This window comes from Alosa pseudoharengus, unplaced genomic scaffold (genome assembly GCF_046254945.1).
Source record: "Alosa pseudoharengus isolate Yale_2024_CS ecotype anadromous, Long Island Sound unplaced genomic scaffold, YU_APseudo_1.1 YU_APseudo_1.1_scf_20, whole genome shotgun sequence".
Lineage (NCBI taxonomy): Eukaryota > Metazoa > Chordata > Actinopteri > Clupeiformes > Clupeidae > Alosa > Alosa pseudoharengus.
Window position 1 is genome coordinate 32,515,750 of NW_027468664.1, and position 20,198 is coordinate 32,535,947.

Genomic DNA, 20,198 nt, shown 5'->3' on the forward strand with positions numbered 1-20,198 from the left:
TCCAAACATATTATCATCTCACGGAGTCTCTCACAACTCTCACATACACACACATTACCATCTCACGGAGCCACACACACACACACACACACACACACACACACACATCTCACGGAGCCACACCCATACACACACACACACAAACACACACACACACACACATCTCACGGAGCCCTACCAACAGCAAGCAAATGACATTACCTCCACGGAGTCACTCACATGGAACAAACACACACACACACAAACTGCCAGGAGCCTGACAGTGGGGGTTGGGATTTGTTTGTTAACAGTGATGAGGAAAACTAACATCTATAAAACTCGCACTGATAATCTTTGTTTGTTTGTCAACAGTGATAAGGGAAAATGTAACATCTATAAAACTCTCACTGATAATCTTTGTTTGTTGGCCTTGTGTACTCATCCAAACAAAAACAAAGGCTGTTTTAGAGGGGCTAATGAACTGGTATAAATGAGGGCTTTGGTGAGGATTAAGAGGCGCAGAGAAGAGAGGAGAAGGCTTCAGGGAACTGGGCTCGTGTGTCGTCAGCGTCTGATTGGAGACGAGAGAGTCTTTCCTGCTGTCTAATTAAAACGCCAGCTCTTGGAGTACGGTCGGAGCGACAGAGAGGTGTACCCTGGACGGAATAAGCAGCTTAGTTAGGGCGACGGTCACTCAGATCGATGGGCAGCAAAGGGCGTAATCTAAGACACCAGAGCATAGGGGTAAACGGACCCGATTGAGATAGACACTGTTTTAAAGATGACACTTCCTGTGGACACTGTTTTAAAGATAACACTTCCTGTTTCAAAGATGACACTTCCTGTTTCAAAGATGACACTTCCTGTTTTAAAGATGACACTTCTTGTGGACAATAGGCTTGTTCGTTTTTATGCAGATCTGTGCAGATCTGACTTGATGTGATGCATGCTGGGTTGAACACAATGCATACTGGGATGGACGCAATGCTTACTGGTTAGAAATCCTGTCCGACTTCTGTCAGCCGGGGAGGGACTCACCACCGTGACACCATGTCACATGACCTTAAAATATCTTAGCCTGCAGACAGATCTTGCAATTGCCTTCCACGATCTGCACAAGCTGAAACACGCCCTCATGACGTCAGTTCAAAGACGTGATGGGGCCATTTGGGAGGAATCTCCTCATGACGATTTTGACGGGAGTCTCATGCTACTTCCTTATGTTGGAATATGCGAAAATCAACAGAAATCGAAGGGATACCTTGTTAAATGTGATTTCTGCAACAATGGTAGGCTAGCCTACTGAAAACGTTTGGATATTCTGTTATTTTCTGCTGTTGGCTAAATAGATAGACACACACATATAGGGAAAACATTGGATATTGAATTTATGTGCTACAATGCAGGCCTGTTCATTGTATGACAACAGTGGTTTATTTAAACTATATCATAAGAATTTATTTCGTCAGTCATCATGCTCATTTTAATGAGTAAGAATAAAAGGTCTGCTGTATTTATTGCAAACAAAATTCCGCAATATCTCCCGCGATGTCTCTCGCGAGTCACGTCAGGCAGACTGTAGCCTGTCTGTCCGGGATGAGCTGCCTAAATATGCCTGTTCTAAATATGACACTTCCTGTGGACACTGTGTTAACGATAACACTTCCTGTGCTTACACACTTTATCAACAGCATGATGTGACTGATCTCTCTTAAATATTTACCAGATATGCAATACTGTTGATTTAAATATGCCTGCATTGCAATACTGTTGGTTTAGATATGCCTGCATTGTAATATTGTTGATTTAGTAACATTGTGGCTATAACCTGAAGTATGCTTGACATGGCATCATTTGGGAATTTTCACAACATCCAAGCACTGACAGAGATGAGATTTTGATAACTTTACAGTCACAACACGCCTGCATTGACAGAGATGAGATTTTGATAACTTTACAGTTACAAGTTTAAATTTCATTCCAAATCCCATGTCCATAATAAAGGGTGACATTCCAACAGGAGCCCCTTACATAACTCCTAGCTTTGGATGAAAGTGTCCGCCAAATGGCTTACACATAAACACAAGAACGCCAGTGGACCGAGTTCAAGCACCACAGAAGTGTACACACACACACACACACACACACACACCAAGTTCAAGCACCACAGAGGTTTCTTCAGGCCAGGCAGGAAGTGTGTGAAGATGGAGGAGAGGAGAGGAGCAGCAGGTTGGCGTCTAAATCTCTCCCATACAATTCCTCATTTCAGACTGGAGAGCAGCTCACCATATGCTCCATCTCTTTTCCTTCCCCCTCACAGAGAACACACACACACACACACATCTCTTTTTCTCCCCCCTCACAGCGAACACACACACACACACACACACACACACACAGACACACACACATACACACACACACACACACACACATACACACACACACACACACACACACACACACACATACACACACACATACACACACACACACACACACATCTCTTTTCATCCCCTCTCACAGTGAAGAAGGAGGCAGCAGACAACAGAAAGCATGGAGCTATCTTTGCCAACTCATAAACTGTGTAGGCATTCAGAGCTATTTTTACACCTGTGAATACACTTCCTTCCTCCATACTGCCAGGGATGGAGTTCACTGTGTGTGTGTGTGTGTGTGTGTGTGTGTGTGTGTGTGTGTGTGTGTGTGTGTGTGTGTGTGTGTGTGTAAGGATGGAGTTCACCTACATTTCTCATGTCTCATCGGTGTGAAGCTTAAAGCGCTGGAGGGGTTTCTTGGGTAAGTGTGGCTATGGTTCACACGTCAAGGTAGACTATCACCTCCTTGTGTTTACAGTGTGTGAAGTGATGACTTTACCTGCACACATGCATGTTTCATAGCTATTGAATCTGGCCCAGTTAAGGCCCAGGTGTGGCCCAGGTATGGCCCAGTTAAGGCCCCAACCTGCAGATATGGTCACAACCTGATGCTGTAACGACACTGTTGCATTCAACGTGAGGTGCGTTCAAATGCCCAAACATTGGCGAACGTTCAATAACATTTGCAAACAGCTCTCTGTTTGCCTTTTCTCCTTGACCGTGTGTGAACACTCACGAACAGTTTGAGTTATCCGCCAGCTTACAGGTGAGGGTTTACTGTTCAAATAGAATGCTCACTCAAAAGTGCATGTTTGAAGTGAATGCTTTTCTTTATTCAAGAAATTTGAGCACACCTTAGATTTGACCCTAATGTGGCTCTGATATGGCCCTGATGTGGCTCTGATGTGACTTTGATGTGGCCCTGATGTGGCCCAGGTCCACTGTCTGAGTCATACAACAGCACTGATTTTGTTTATTTGCTTGGACTTCGCTATGTAACTCAGATAAACTAACAGTCAGTAGTCACACCTGTGGCCTCAGTCTCCTGCTGTGTGTGTGTGTGTGTGTGTGAGTCCATTCGAAAACTTGCTGCCTCGTTGGCGTGATAGAGATCAATCTATGGTTACAGGAGTGGTATAATCAGATAGTTCAGTGTTTATTTCTTGCTAGATTTTGACAATTTGAAGCAAAAAAATGTCAAAGGACAATTCAATACACCAGCAGCCATTACAAGTGTCATCCATCATCTATTGTGTACTTTTTACAGCTGTTTCAGACATTGTCACACAGATTTGTGGGTAATAGGCAGCTTCAAGGATACGTTGATTCTGGCTTCAAAAACAACGTTATGGGGGTATTTCTAAGATATCTTAGAAGGCAGAAAAAGAGAGTTAGATCGGTTTCGAATAGCACCTGTTGCCTCGCTCCTGTCAGATATCTTACAAGCTTAAAACCGTTTTGAACAAAGCCTATGTGTATGTCTGTGTCTATTTGCTTGTCAGTGTGTGTGTATGTGTGTGTGTGTGTGTGCGTGTGTGTGTGTGGGGGGGGGGTGCGTGGGTGTGTGGGTGGGTGTGTGGGAGAGAGAGAGAGAGAGAGAGAGAGAGAGAGACAATATATGAGTATGTGCGTGTCTGTGCATGTGTGTTTGTTTGCATTTGTCTGTGTGTGTGTGTGTGTGTGTGTGTGTGTGTGTGTGTGTGTGTGTGTGTGTGTGTGTGTGTGTAACTGCAGGTCACTACTGACCTTTGCGAGTGCTAATTGATCACAGCATCACAGCAGAATGGATAATCTCATTATTATGATTCACAGATCACACATGCTACTCTGTCAGGTCACACACACACACACACACACACACACGCTACTCTGTTCCTCTGTCTGATTGCGACTGGACCAGTTAAACAAGGTCCACAGTGGATGTGTGTGTGTGTGTGTGTGTGTGTGTGTGTGTGTGTGTGTGTGTGTGTGTTCAACCAATCCAAAAACACACACACAGAGACAGAACAGAGGAGAAGGAAAGAGAGAGAACAAGAGGAGTGAAATAATGTTTCAATAACAAAAAATCGACAAAGAGCGACTAGTAATAAAAAAAGAACACCTGTAAACCATACTGGTATATCACCAGCCAGTCCAGAGTAGAGAGAGATAGAGGAGGAGTGAGAAAGAGAGAGTGAGAAAAATAGTGAGAAAGAGAGAGTGAGAAAAAAGTTTGTTCTCTGTCGTTCTGTCCTTCAGGGTGATTAATCTGCTTTCAGTCAGTACAGCAAAACAACAAAATCTCTCATTTTCAAAAAACAGACCATGAGTGATTGAATGCTCACACACACACATACTCAAACACACACACACACACACACACACACACACACACACACACACACACACACATACTCAAACACACACACACACACACACACACACACACACACACACACACACATACTGAAACGCACACACACATACTCAAACACACACACACACACACACACACACACACACACACACCACACCCAAGACATCTGAGTGTGAGTCTGATAAGTGCTGGGCTGCCTCTTCTTCTTCAGCGCGCCGGTCGATGTTTCAAACTGACATCAAATCAGTCCACCGCTCCTCGTGTGTGTGTGTGTGTGTGTGTGTGTTTCAAACTGACATCAAATCAGTCCACCGCTCCTCGTGTGTGTGTGTGTGTGTGTGTGTTTCAAACTGACATCAAATCAGTCCACCGCTCCTTGTGTGTGTGTGTGTGTGTGTATGTGTGTGTGTTTCAAACTGACATCAAATCAGTCCGCTGCTCCTTGGACCTGTCATATCGACAGACTCATAGTCCAGCCTGGCCAGCGTTTCCAATGGCAACAGACGGATGGCATCTCGCATTTGACATCTGACACGACTCGAGAGTAAAAACGAGACAAGAGCAGGGTGGAGACAAGGACAACATAGGCATCAGGGCACCAGGACGTGTGTGTGTGTGTGTGTGTGTGTGTGTGTGTGTGTGTGTGTGTGTGTGTGAGTGATCAGGGCACCAGGACGTGTGTGTGTGTGTGTGTGTGTGTGTGTGTGTGTGTGTGTGAGTGTGAGTGTGTGTGTGATCATGGCACCAGGAAATGTGTGTGTGTGTGTCTGTGTGTGTGTGTGTGTGTGTGTGTTATCAGGGCACCAGGAAGTGTGTGTGTGTGTGTGTGTGTGTGTGTGTGTGTGTGTGTGTTTATAGGCCATGTCACAGAGCCATGGGTGCCCTGATCACACACACACACACACACACACACACACACACAGACACACACACACACACACACACACACACACACACACACACACACACACACACACACACAAACACAGAGATATGAGGGGCCCTTTAGGACATTATTCAGAATTACCTCTCACACACTATACTGAAACCTCTCACACGCTATACTGAAACCTCTCACACGCACGAGTGAAACGCTCTCATATACACAACTGAAACGCTTTCATACACACATGTGAAACCTCTCAAACACTATACTGAAACTTCTCACACACTATACTGAAACCTCTCACACACTATACTAAAACCTCTCACACGCTATACTGAAACCTCTCACACGCACGAGTGAAACGCTCTCATATACACAACTGAAATGCTTTCATACACACATGTGAAACCTCTCACACACTATACTGAATAGGGTTGGGTATCGTTTCAATTTGAACGATTCCGATTCCAATTCCGATTTCTTATTTCGATTCCGGTTCCTAACGATTCTCGATTCCGATTTTTTTTAAAGGCAGGGTCAAAAAAAGTTTAGGATATTTTAAATGAGCTAGCTAACCAACGGTCTTTCTCAGGGTATCTGCACATTTTCCAAGTGCAAATTTAAAGACTTTTAAAGACCTTTTCAAGACATCTAAATGAAAATTAAGACTATACCACGGCAAAAAGATATATAAGACTGTTTAATGCAATAGTTTTTTTTTCCTACTAATTTTAACCCCCACCCCATTTTGGATGTCTACAGAAGTTACCAAAAATATTTTGGCGAAAGAAAATAATTGTGTGTGAATTACCTTCACAGCTATAAATGCCCAATTTTAGGGTCTGGACTGCTTGCTTTTGAAGCTGGCTGTACTGTACATATTTGGTTTTGCTTACTGCTGAGGCTGTTCTTCACCTGTGTCTGTAGTAGCCTAGGGCTACTTGCCAAAGACATGTGCACTGGACTGGATTCCCTTAAATATTTTTTTCAAAGTTAACTAAGCTATTTACATATTTTAATAAGCCTACTTTATATAATTTACTATGTGCATCTATTGTCCATATGCAGCACAGCAAATTAAAGTTAATCCACTACTTTACATTTTGCATACCAGTTGTATCTAAACCAACCAAAGCTTGACTGAAACATTGTAAAACCATTGACTTGTTTTAAATTAATTAAGAGACAGGTCCTCTTCGCATGATCCTGCTGAAAACTGCTGGTTTCATCTCAAGCACGCACGTTATGAACGCACGTATTTTTATGTAGCAGTCGCCGACATTCAAAGCATATGCGGTTATATTTCACAACTTTTGCTAAGTAGGCCTAGCCTACTGGGAAACGCTGGCAAGCAAGCTGCTGGCAGATATTACAGGTAGGCTATTATAACTTAAGACAGATATTTTCTTCCCTAGGCTAGGCCAGCAACACACGCTGGAAAGATGCAAACAGATCAACTTAACATACCGGTATACAGTATTTCCTCCTGATTGCGAAGCACTGCACATAATTTCACCAGCAGTCTTCGCGTCCATAGTTTGTGAAACGATGCTGCGTCCGAGCAAAGACTTTAGATGCCAAGCGCAACTCCAAAAAGGAGAACAAATAAACGTCCGGCTTGAGGCTGCGCCGGACGCCGGACAGGGCTTTTAAAATCCATATGTCCGGCCTAAATTCGAACATATGGCCAACCTATCGCTAACTGGCTTACCAACTCTTTCTCCCGCTCATTCTACCGTAGGCTCCCTCATTCCACGTAGGCTACCCTGTCTATCTCTCAGGCCTCAGGTACACCACGAAAACGCCAGGCATATTATTTTGTACATAGGCCTACTGTATTATTACCGTTTTCACACCTTTAACCAAACCCGTGAAAAACATCTTCACTCTGCAACCACTACACTTCCTCCCGTAGCCTAATAGCCTATCACGTATACAATTGCGTTTTAAATACACGAAACTGGATGGAGACATCACTCGCTCTCTTGCACTCGCTGGCGGTCCCATACGCACATTTAATACCTCTCTTTCGAAAATTCAGTTGTAGCCTATTTAAGACTTTTTAAGGATCCTCGGGAACCCTGCTTTCTGAATGAAATAGTCTGACCTTCTCCATGAATTTTAATTCTATTAACTATGCGCTTCTTCGTTGGTGTTCAGACGTTTCTTCTTCCTGTCGGCAGACTGGGAATCGAAAGTAGGAATCGAAATTTAAACTTTTGAACGATTCCGGGAAAATCGCAAAGATAGTCCCGGTTCCAACCAATACTCGATATTCGATACCCAAGCCTAATACTGAACCTCTCACACACTATACTGAAACCTCTGGCACACTATACTGAAACCTCTCACACACTATACTGAAACCTCTCACACGCTATACTGAAATCTCTCACACGCACGAGTGAAATGCTCTCATAAAGCGCTTTCAGATATACGTGTAAGACCGGAGGTTCTGCCGATGTTAAACGGTGGGGCCGTATATCTGAACGACATAACCGGTCATGTGGAAGTCCGAATTCACCCGGTGTTTATACTACTCCCCCCCTAGTATTTCTTCCGGACATTATGTAAATGTGCTGTATCTGAATGAAGCGTAGAACATGCGGTTAAGATCACACCTAGTGAGAGGGCGTGTTGGTGACGTTTCTTTCGTGCGTCCATGTGGTTAGATCTGACTTAAATGCCAGAGTTCAGAGAAAATCTCCGACCTGGAAAGATGCAGACATCACAGAGCTACTGTCCATGAGGGCATACAACATTTTGATAGAACACATGAAGGGAACGGCAAGAGACGTTGTAGCCTACAACTGCATGGCAAGGCCAAATGAATTCAAAAGACTGAATCACCAAGCAGAAGGCGCTGAAAAGGCAGTAGCCTACAGCGACGTCGTTGACGACAATAACAGGAGTATTTAATAAATTGTTAGCCAACACGGTTTTCTGTTCATTGATACCTCGCAGAGCTCGCTGATATTTGTTGAGCATATATGCCTAGAGAAAATGAAAACGAAGAAAAGCCAACTTTGTTACAAGCTCCTTACGTAAAAGCAATAGACACATGGGGAGAGGATGCTTTTGGAAAAAATAAACCATGAAAAAACGAACAACTTCACTGTTATGTTAGTATTTTGTTTATTGCTTAAAAACGTTGTATGATGGCCTTGCAGTCTTGAGTTAGCCTACTGAATTGGCTGGTAGCCTACCATAAAGTTTGTGCATGCTCTCTCTCCAACGCAAACCAGATGTGGGGTTCTATAGCCAAGTAATTCTGGTACATAACGTTGAAAACAGATAAATGTGTTTATTCGAAGCACACATACAAATACTGTTTGCTTACTTGACTAGCCTACTTCAAGTATTAGCCTACGCACAATAGATTTGTCTTCTTTAGCCTACATAATGCATAGGCTACACGTTGTAAACAAAAAGCAGCTGTGACAGGCAGCGGCCGCATTCTGCGTCATATCTCGCATCTTGTGAACTCTACAAGCCCCCACCCCTCACTCGACAACCACACGGAGATTCTGTAATGTGCGTGTATGTCGTTCACACATACGTCCGTATAAGGTCAGTATTAGGTCCGCAGGTTAGCATCATATCTGAATCATCCAAAGGGTAGGACCTCCGTTTGACAAACCTCCGCATGTACTCCGGAGGTTATATCTGAAAGCGCTTATATACACAACTAAAACCTCTCACACACTATACTGAAACCTTTTACACACTATACTGAAACCTCTCACACACTATACTGAAACCTCTCGCACACTATACTGAAACCTCTCACACACTATACCAAAACCTCTCACACGCTATACTGAAACCTCTCACACGCACGAGTGAAATGCTCTTATATACACAACTGAAACACTTTCATACACACATGTGAAACCTCTCACACACTATACTGAATATTTTCATATTTTCATGATTTCATATGTGTGTGTAAGAGGATTTCATATGTGGGTGTGTGAGCATTTCATATGTGTGTGTGTGTGAGCATTTCATATGTGTGTGTGAGAGCATTTCATATGTGTGTGTGAGAGCGTTTCATATGTGTGTGTGAGAGCATCTCACTTGAACAGGAAGGTGTTTTCGTCTAACAGGAAGAGCGTCATTGCGCGCATCCAATAGGAAGTTGAGCACGCTTCGTGGGAAAGGGTCTACTGTGTTGCTATCATTGAATGGCTGACCATGTCAAATCTAACTTCAAGCAACAACCTTACTGAAGCAGCTGCCTTATTAAGCACTATATTGTCTTCAGCAGACACTATAAGAAGTGTAACAAGACCTCTAACAACTCAACAAGCAGTTTCTACTCCAACGGTGGACGCAACCTGTGGTGTCAAATTATAATTAACTAATTCGTACTCAGAAGAATTGTGACAAAGCAACAGAATACTGCAGAAGGTGTAGCTTTAATCCAATACAGAGCATAGGTTCATGAAGCCAGCCGCTAATATCCTGTCTTTACACCGCTTATATACCCCTCTCCAGTAGCATCACTTGTTTTTGCCAACTCAGAATAGAACATATCTCCTGTGTCGTCTTTTACCACATTAGGAAGTACATACAGTATGTGCCTAAGTATTTTCCTTCTAATGTCCTCTGATCCTTCTGAACAGCCGCTACGGCTACCCATTCTCTCTTAGGGCTCGTCCACACGGAGACGCTTTTTAGGTTAAACGCAGAGGTTTTGCTTCGTCTTGGCCGAGCGTCCAAACGAATCCTGTAAACGCACTGCCCGAAACCGCACCTTTCTGAAACCTGGTCCCAGAGTGGAGAAATCTGAAACCGTAGCCCGTTTGAATTCGTTTAGACAGCGAAACCGCACATCCTGCTTGCGTATCGATGATGTCATTGGCACACCTCAGCTGCCCTGGACTTGCACTTATAGTATTGCCTAGTTTTCATACATGACATTACCTACGATTACACTCCGTAAGATAAATATCACAACTGGTGCTGCGCAGCGCCGATAGCTTATGACTTGGTGGACTGAACACTGTTTTTCCCGGTGTTTTTTTATGCATTCTAGCTACTGTCAGTGACGCGAGAGAACTTAAGTTATTAGGAAAGTGCGGTGTAAGTTTAGGCTACATTAATTTGTGCGTAGTGCCAGTGTCATTCATTTATTTTACATGTCTTACAACATATATACATGCATTCACAGTCGAGTGAAATCAGATATAAGCATACAAATACGCTTAGAACTCACGTTAAGCCGATGGTAGCACACTGAATGCGAATGCGCGATTTGATGCAGGCAAAAAAGTATTGACTGTTACTAACGAGGGTTTTATAGCAATAGTATAAATGTGCAACAGAATAGCCTAGAACTTGGGTAAGCCTTGCGTTTAGTAGCCTAATTGAGGTGAATCTAATGTGAATCACGGACTATCCTACAACCAAAGAAAGTAAAGGTGATTAGTAGGCCTACCTGCATTAGCCAAATAAAGGACGGGACTGCACCCTTCACAAACCGTAAAATAAAGTTTATTAGTTTTACAGTTGACAACAGTTGACAGTTCACCATCAGTCCACACAAACAATTCTGGTTTCCTTGCACTAGCCATTTGGTCGTAGCCTATTCTGTCTGTTTGTAAAGCGCAAATTTTGGTGAATTTCTGTAAAGAAACAGTGCCACCTATAGGCCTGGGGTATGAGGTATGAAGTAACGTGTTGAGTCGTGTTGAGATGGATCTGTTTGGACGCAAATATTCTTGATGCGGTTTCAGGGAAGACGGAGGAAAAAAAGATCGGTTTCGTACGTGTGGACAGGGCCTAAGTGCAAGTCCAGGGCAGCTGAGGTGTGGCAATGACATCATCAATACGCAAGCAGGATGTGCGGTTTCGCTGTCTAAACGAATTCAAACGGGCTACGGTTTCAGATTTCTCCACTCTGGGACCAGGTTTCAGAAAGGTGCGGTTTCGGGCAGTGCGTTTACAGGATTCGTTTGGACGCTCGGCCAAGACGAAGCAAAACCTCTGCGTTTAACCTAAAAAGCGTCTCCGTGTGGACGGGCCCTAAGACTGCACAATCTCGTATTCACTCTGTTGGATATCTGAAGCCAGTTTGTCTACTTAGATACTGTAAATCCTCAAATTATGACCGGGGTCATAAGACAAAGTACAGGCCTTTAGGGACAGGATTGTATTCGAGACAGCCCTTTATTTCTTATGCGAGTTTTATTTTGAGACATGCGTGTCTTGGAGCGGCATACTGGTAGGCCTTCAAAAGCATGACATTTTCGGTTTAGTTTGGTAATTTGGGGGTATTTGATGATCACTATTACGTTCCATGTAGTTGAAAGACTGTCGGGATTTTTAAACAAACCAACCAACAAACCATGGCATTACAAAAAAATTGGTATATATTTTACTCGGGAGTCGGGACAAACTTCAGTAACGCGTGTTAATGCATTTTAGGTATTTTGTTTTTATAAGCATATACAAATTCGCCAACAACGTCGCGAGATCAACAGAGGAGAAAAAATCCGAAATTGTAGAATGTTATCTCCTGTCAGGCCTAGGCTAGGCTACTTTCAAGATGATTGTGGCTGCAAGTCGGACTCTACATTTGCGACATGGACATAAAGGCCTGCTTGAGCATATGAAGGCAGAACATTCATTCATATCACAGAGGGTAGGCCTCTGACTCTGGGTGGACTGGGTGGAATGCCGCCTAGTTTAAAAAAAGGTAAGACAGATAGCCTGTTTTCCGTTGTATGTTGACAGCTGCTGGACTGGACGGTGGAAGAATAACGATTTTTTTTTAACTCTCAATTACTGTAACCAGATGACTGTAACTGTGTCACCCTGGCGTTCGTTAGGACCGTACCACTGGAGGAGGGACCGCTCATAAACTCCGCTTAATTGTTGCAAATATAGACTAGATATAGTTGCGACTTCCAAACAGTTTTTGTGAGTGCTACTTTGTTAATATTTGGGGAAACTGCGAGTAAGGGGCTGCGACCGTTCTACATGTAGACTGCTGAAGTGCCGCGAGGGCGCAGCAAACATTCAGACTGGCACAAAAAGTTATCGGCCACCGGGAATCTCCCGAGGCTCCCAAAGGCCAATCCGGGGTTGCATTCAGAGCATTAAATAACTTAATTTAACAGATATTGCAACTGCATGGTTAACTATATCATGAGGTTAATAAAGCTGGTTCCGAATTAGTCATTGAGTTAATAGCTTTATTTTGTTATATAGAATTATCTAAATAACCTGTTAAAATGTACCCGAATTCAGAGTGGACACCCATACCCCCCCGCTGAAATGTCCCACCCACTTTCAGAATGCCTTAGAGGTCTTGTTACACTTCTTATAGTGTCTGCTGAAGACAATATAGTGCTTAATAAGGCAGCTGCTTCAGTAAGGTTGTTGCTTGAAGTTAGATTTGACATGGTCAGCCATTCAATGATAGCGACACAGTAGACCCTTTCCCACGAAACGTGCTCAACTTCCTATTGGATGCGCGCAATGACGCTCTTCCTGTTTGACGAAAACACCTTCCTGTTCAAGTGAGATGCTCTCACACACATATGAAACGCTCTCACACACACATATGAAACGCTCTCACACACACATATGAAATGCTCTCACACACACATATGAAATCCTCTCACACACACATATGAAATCATGAAAATATGAAAATATTCAGTATAGTGTGTGAGAGGTTTCACATGTGTGTATGAGAGGTTTGACATGTGTGTATGAAAGCATTTCAGTTGTGTATATGAGCGCGTTTCACTCGTGTGTGTGAGAGCTTTCAGTATAGCGTGTGAGAGGTTTCAGTATAGCAGTGGTCCCCAAACTTTTTCTTTCAGAGGGCCAGCTCAATATGCCTGGCTCCAAGAGAGGGCCAGAGACTCGGAGTAGTTGTATATCAAGCCATAAATAGCTTAGTGCTGTGAACAACAGCAGTCTACCTTAGTTGAATATTCTATTACATTTAATCATAGGCTATTGCAATTTAATACCATTGTTAGCTGTGTTTATATTGTCATCATGCCATATCAGTGTAAAATTAAATAATAATAATTAAAAAAAACGTTTGCATTCCCAAAAATTAGCAGGGAGTCCCAAAAGTATATTTTATTAAAAATGTGTGAACCCTGAATTCTGTGTCTTTGCATACACAGCTCAAGTTGTGAATATCCTACAAATAATTTAAAGTTCTCAAACTATGATAATTTTATGAAGTGCTGAAGTGGTCTGAAATGACCACCATTCTAACTTTCAGTCACCTGATGTGAACTTTGTGAAGTCTTTGTATGAACATTCGAACGAGTGAATAAAAAATAGAAATAATTATCCCAGAAAGTCCCAGAAATATGACTTGAATAGAAGTTAGTTAGTTATTAACAATTAATTGATAAACTTTTAAAATACTTTGAGCACTGATGCAGTCAGCATAGGCCTCTTACATTGTTTGCAGGTAGGCCTACATTTCATTCCGTTTTCGATGGCAAACGCAAAACAGCGCCAAAACAACCACCGGTGGACAAAAAGAGTATTACATGTGTACTGTTAAGACTCGCCATAGAGAATGGATGGGGGAAATTGCGGAGGTTTTAGTTTGACGATGTTGTACTCTCGTGCGGGCCGGATGCTATATACTACGGACATGTTTTGGGGGGCCACCCAAAATTAGGTGGCGGGCCGTATCCGGCCCGCGGGCCGTAGTTTGGGGACCACTCCAGTATAGTGTGTGAGAGGTTTTAGTATAGTGTGTGAGAGGTTTCAGTATAGTGTGTGAGAGGTTTCAGTATAGTGTGTGAGAGGTTTTAGTATAGTGTGCGAGAGGTTTCAGTATAGTGTGTGAGAAGTTTCAGTATAGTGTTTGAGAGGTTTCACATGTGTGTATGAAAGCGTTTCAGTTGTGTATATGAGAGCGTTTCACTCGTGCGTGTAAGAGGTTTCAGTATAGCGTGTGAGAGGTTTCAGTATAGTGTGTGAGAGGTTTCATTATAGTGTGTGAGAGGTTTCAGTATAGTGTGTTATAGGTTTTAGTATAGTCTGTGAGAGGTTTCAGTATAGTGTGTGAGAGGTTTCAGTATAGTGTGTGAGAGGTAATTCTGAATAATGTCCTAAAGGGCCCCTCATACTGAGAAGTGGCCAAATAAACTCAGAAAACACACACACACACACACACACACACACACACACACACACACACATAAACACACACATATCCACACAGATCCCATGTTCCATTTGGGTTTGATTGATCAGGGCTGTCACCTCCCATTTTCTTGTCTAAGAAAACCTGTCACAGTGCAGAATGACAATTGGGCAAAGTAAACACACACACGCACGCACGCACGCACACATACAGGCATGCACACACACAGACACACAGACACACACGCACACACACACACACACACACACATACACACACACACACACACACACACACATCATTTTCTTCTTCTTCTCCTGCTGGCCTATGTCACACACACACACACTCACACACATACAGTATGTGCTTGGCTGTACTTCAAGCGGCTGGGTTGCCTAGCAACTGCACATACGCAGAGACTGTTTACAATGCTGGCTGAGTTGCCTAGCAACTGCACATACGCAGAGACTGTTTACAATGCTGGGTGAAATAGTGGGGCTCGGGAGAGAGGCCGAGCAAATAGAGCTGATATGGGTGTGTGTGTGTGTATGTGTGAGTGTGTGTGTGTGTGTGTGTGTTGTGTGTCAGGGAGGGGCCAAGCCCACTAAAGCCAGTAAGGAAAACCATCAGTTACTGTCACCAGCACATCACTACCACAGTAAACACACACCCACATCCGCACACACACACACACACACACACACACACACACACACACACACACATGTACACAGAGTCACTGACACACACACACAAAAACACAGACAGAGTCACTGACACACACACACACACACACACACACACACACACACACACACACACACAGTCACTCAAACACACACACAGCCACACACACAGGCTTGTATTGGAGTGGCACCTACATGACTGTATTGATGCCCGCGAGCTGCTGGAACATTTGAAGGCCGCAACCCACGATGAGCGCCCGTCGGGTGGGGGGGTAGGACAACATCCTCCAGATCACTGGACCCTCTGGAGAGAGAGAGAGAGAGGGAAGAGAGAGAGAGAGAGAGAGGGGGGGGGAAGGGAAGGAGGAAAGTGAGTAGAATCAACCAACACATTCAGTCCAACACACACACACACACACAGGGAGTCCCCCCCCCTTCCCCATCCCACCCAGAACTCTCCTAAACACACACAGGTGCATAGTACATGAGCACACACACACACACAGAGACACACACACACACACAACCTCAAATATCACTCTCCACCTCAATAATCCAGCTCACATTTTATACACATCACTCACACACACACCTACAACTCCACTGTGTACAATAGGTGCGGCTCTCTGCTAATGAGTGTGCTGAGAATCGGACACTACAGGGTGCTTATCCTGCTAATTATGCACCCGTTTAATTATCAGCTAATTATTAACCACAAGCACCCATTATTCTCTACCAGTGACCGCCTCTTCAATGTGTGTGTGTGTGTGTGTGTGTGAATATGTGTCTGTGTGTGAGTATTTGTCTGTGTGTGTGTGTGTGTGTGTGTGTGTGTGTGTGTGTGTGTGTGTGTGTGTTTGGTGTTTGAGTGTGTGTGTGTGAGAGAGAGAGAGTATGTGCCTGTGTGTGTGTGCACAGGAATGTGTGTATGTGTCTGTGTGTGAGTATGTGTGTGTGTGTGTGTGTGTGTGTGTGTGTGTGTGTGTGTGAGAATATGCTCCAAGACCTGGACCGAAGACGGGGGCCTGTGCCAAAATCCCTTTGGGAACTAAACCTTTGAATGTGTGTGTGTGTGTGTGTGTGTGTTTGTGTGTGTGTGTGTTCCCTTGGACTAGAGTTCTCTCTGGGCAGGAAGTGAGGTCAAAACCAGGAAGTCCCTGGAGTAGACATGTAAAGCACCACTTATTACAGTAATGGGTTTTACTCACATTTTTCATGATTCATGAACAACCTAATGCATACTGGTCTATTATTATTATGCATTAATAAGGTTTCAGATCAGATAGATATATAGATGCCATCTTGAAAACAGGCACAGACAGAGACACATACACATACAGACAGACACAGGCACAGACAGAGACACAGACACATACAGACAGACACAGGCACAGACACATACAGACTGACACAGGCACAGACAGATACGCTGTCAGGATCTGGCCCGGACCGTTGGAGTTTGTGCCACCCTGGTGGCCATTTTGGTTATTGTCCTGTGTTTGTTTTTGCCTGTTCCCCATGTGCTTTGTGTTACCTGCCGGTCATCTGTGTTTGTCTCCGTCCCATCTCCTTATTTGGTCTGTGCTTCCTGTCTTGTTTGTTTTCCGTCCATTTCTGCCTCCTCACCTGTTCCGTTATTGTCTCGTTGGTTTCGTCCAGTCCTCTGTCTCTATGTTAATTGCTCTGTGTATTTCTACCCTCCTGTGTCGCTGTTCCTTGTCGGATCGTCTCGCTGTTATCCTGTCTGATTCATGTCTGTAAGTAGTTTGTAATTTTGTTCATTAATAAAGTGTGTTTTCTGTCGGAAAGAGTCTGACACCATGCCTCCTGTGCCCAGCCCAGAGGCGCCCGCTCCTGTGCCCAGCCCAGAGGCGCCCGCTCCTGTGCCCGCAGCCCAGTCGCCCGACGCCACGCCGGCAGCCGAGTCTCCCGACGCTGCGCCGGCAACCCAGCCTCTGCCTGTCTGTCCAGCCCCACTTCTGCCCGAGCCGGATCCGCCTCCCTCTGACTCCGGTCCCGCCTCTGCCCGAGCCGGTCCTGCCTCCCTCTGACTCTCCGGCCCCGCCCCTGCCCGAGTCGGTTCCGCCTACCTCTGACTCTCCGGCCCCGCCCCTGCCCGAGTCGGTTCCGCCTACCTCTGACTCTCCGGCCCTGCCTCTGCCTGAGTCCTTCTCTGTTCCTGTCTCTCCTGAGTGGTCTGTCCCTGTCCCCGTCTTTGTGCCAGTCATCATCCCCGTCACCGTGCCAGTCTCTGTTCCCGTCACCGTGCCCGTCTCTGTCTCTCTCCCAGTCACCATTCCAGTCACCGTCCCTGTTACTGTCCCCGTCACCATCCCAGTCACTGTTCCTGTCCCTTCCCCTGCCCCTGTGTCTGAGTCTGTCGTGTCTGAGTCTGTCGTCCTGCCCGAGTCAGTCCAGTCTTTGTCTGCTTGTTCCCTGCCCAAGCCGTCTGAGTCTGCCCCGTCTGAGTCTGCCCCCGGTCTCTCGGACCAGTCCCTCCGTCCAGGCCCCCTCCGCCCACCCTGGTTGGATTTTTCAGGGGACGCCAGGAGGCGTTCGTAGAGGGGGGGGTAATGTCAGGATCTGGCCCGGACCGTTGGAGTTTGTGCCACCCTGGTGGCCATTTTGTTTATTGTCCTGTGTTTGTTTTTGCCTGTTCCCCATGTGCTTTGTGTTACCTGCCGGTCCTCTGTCTTTGTCTCCGCCCCATCTCCTTATTTGGTCTGTGCTTCCTGTCTTGTTTGTTTTCCCTCCATTTCTGCCTCCTCACCTGTTCCGTTATTGTCTCGTTGGTGTCGTCCAGTCCTCTGTCTCTCTGTTAATTGCTCTGTGTATTTCTACCCTCCTGTGTCTCTGTTCCTTGTCGGATCATCTCTCTGTTATCCTGTCTGATTCATGTCTGTAAGTAGTTTGTAATTTTGTTCGTTAATAAAGTGTGTTTTCTGTCGGAAAGAGTCTTGCGCATGGGTCCTATATTCGTACCCCTGACAGACAGACACATATGGACAGACCCAAGCACAGACAGAGACATAGGGCTGAAACGATTACTCAAGTAATTCAAATAATTCCATTACAAAAAATGATCGAGGAAAATTCTCTGCCTGTTTAATTCTTATCACTTCCATTACGTGGCCTTGGCCTGTTTAGCTCCCCCAGAATTAAGTGGGCGAAATGCCTGAAACCGTCCGTAAAAGGCAGAAAATGTCCAAAGTTTTGGGATCATTTCAAACTTAGAAAAGAAGACTAGGTGCAATATGTCCACTGCTAAGCAGAACTAGCGTACCACAACGATCAACATCTAAACCGAAAGCATCCAGTTGTTAACACCAGCTCACCAAGCTTAGGCGCTGACACAAGGCAACATAAACACTGATGTTGGCTAATTTAATGTAATAGCTAGTTAGAACGTACAGTATTAGTAGCGGAGTAACAGAGACACAGACACAGACAGACACATACACATACACATACACATACACATACACATACAGACAGACATAGACACATACACATACAGACAGACACAGGCACAGACAGAGACACATACACATACAGACAGACACAGACAGAGACACATACACATACAGACAGACACAGACACAGACACATACACATACAGACAGACACAGACAGAGACACATACACATACAGACAGACACAGACACAGACACATACACATACAGACAGACACATACACATACACTTACACATACACATCAGGGTTTCCGTTGTCCGGTAATAACCGGACATTGGCCGGAAAAAAAATGAAATGTCCGACAAAATTAAATCTCTCCGGTCAAATTGTCCGATTGAAATTGGCTAATAATCCCGTCCCCCTAACACAATCTGAATTTGAGAATAAGCCTTAAAATGTAAGCCTATATTAAAGCAATACGTCCTCTTGCTATGTTTTTAAATGTATCGTTTATAAGCTATTAAACAACACGCATAGCCTGCTGCATTTCAAATAGGAAGCGCACGCTTAAAACGTCCATGTTAAACAACGAACAAATGAGTGAGGCGGTTCAAACATGGCCAGGCCCAGGCAGACTAGCCTTAAAAGTTTTTTCAGAGGCCAGACGTGATGGATGATGATAAATTGGTAACGTCTGAAGCCTCAGATGTCCGGTCAACTCCACCACCACCAGATAAAAAGCAGAAGTGTCGGGCGTATCTGTCGGAATCATGACGTTGGAAGTGGAGTTGCGGGGTTGCGGCCGCTCTAAGACACTGTCATTCTCTGTGTACACTGGACATGCAACTGTGTTCTGTACCCAAAGCATACAGTAGGCCTATGCTTTCTCTGTCTATGATCTGCAGGGTTAGGGCCTCCTCGACGAGGAGATTGCTTGGCACAATTAAACGGTATCATTGAACCGCGGACCAAAAGAAAAAGAAACTAAACATTTCCTATATGTGTGTGTGTTGAGTGAGTATGTGTGTGCATGCGTGTGATTAGGTGTGTTGAGTGTGTATGTGTGTGAGAGTGTGTGTGCATGTGTGATCAGGTGTTTTTTTTGTTTTTTTTATTTTTATTAAAGGACAGTGGAGAGTGACAGGAAGTGAGTGGGAGAGAGAGTCGGGGTGGGATCCGGAAAGGACCACGGGGCGGGAATCCAACCTGGGTCGCCGGTGTATGCTGCAGGTGCCCCAGCCAGTTGCGCCACAGCCGGGGCCTGTGATCAGGTGTTTTGAGTGTGTATGTGTGTCAGAGTGTGTGTGCGCGTGTGATTAGGTGTGTTGAGTGTGTATGTGTGTGAGAGTGTGTGTGCGTGTG

General features: G+C 44.7%; 1 protein-coding gene across 1 annotated transcript in view; it reads right to left on the reverse strand.

Annotated features, from left to right (window-relative positions):
- slc2a13a (solute carrier family 2 member 13a) overlaps positions 1 to 20,198 on the reverse strand; it is a 121,032-nt gene that overhangs the window by 27,900 nt on the left and 72,934 nt on the right. The window contains exon 4 of the mRNA XM_076297451.1: positions 15,617 to 15,725. Coding sequence (XP_076153566.1) covers positions 15,617 to 15,725 — 109 coding nt within the window. The remainder of the gene's footprint in view (positions 1 to 15,616; positions 15,726 to 20,198) is intronic.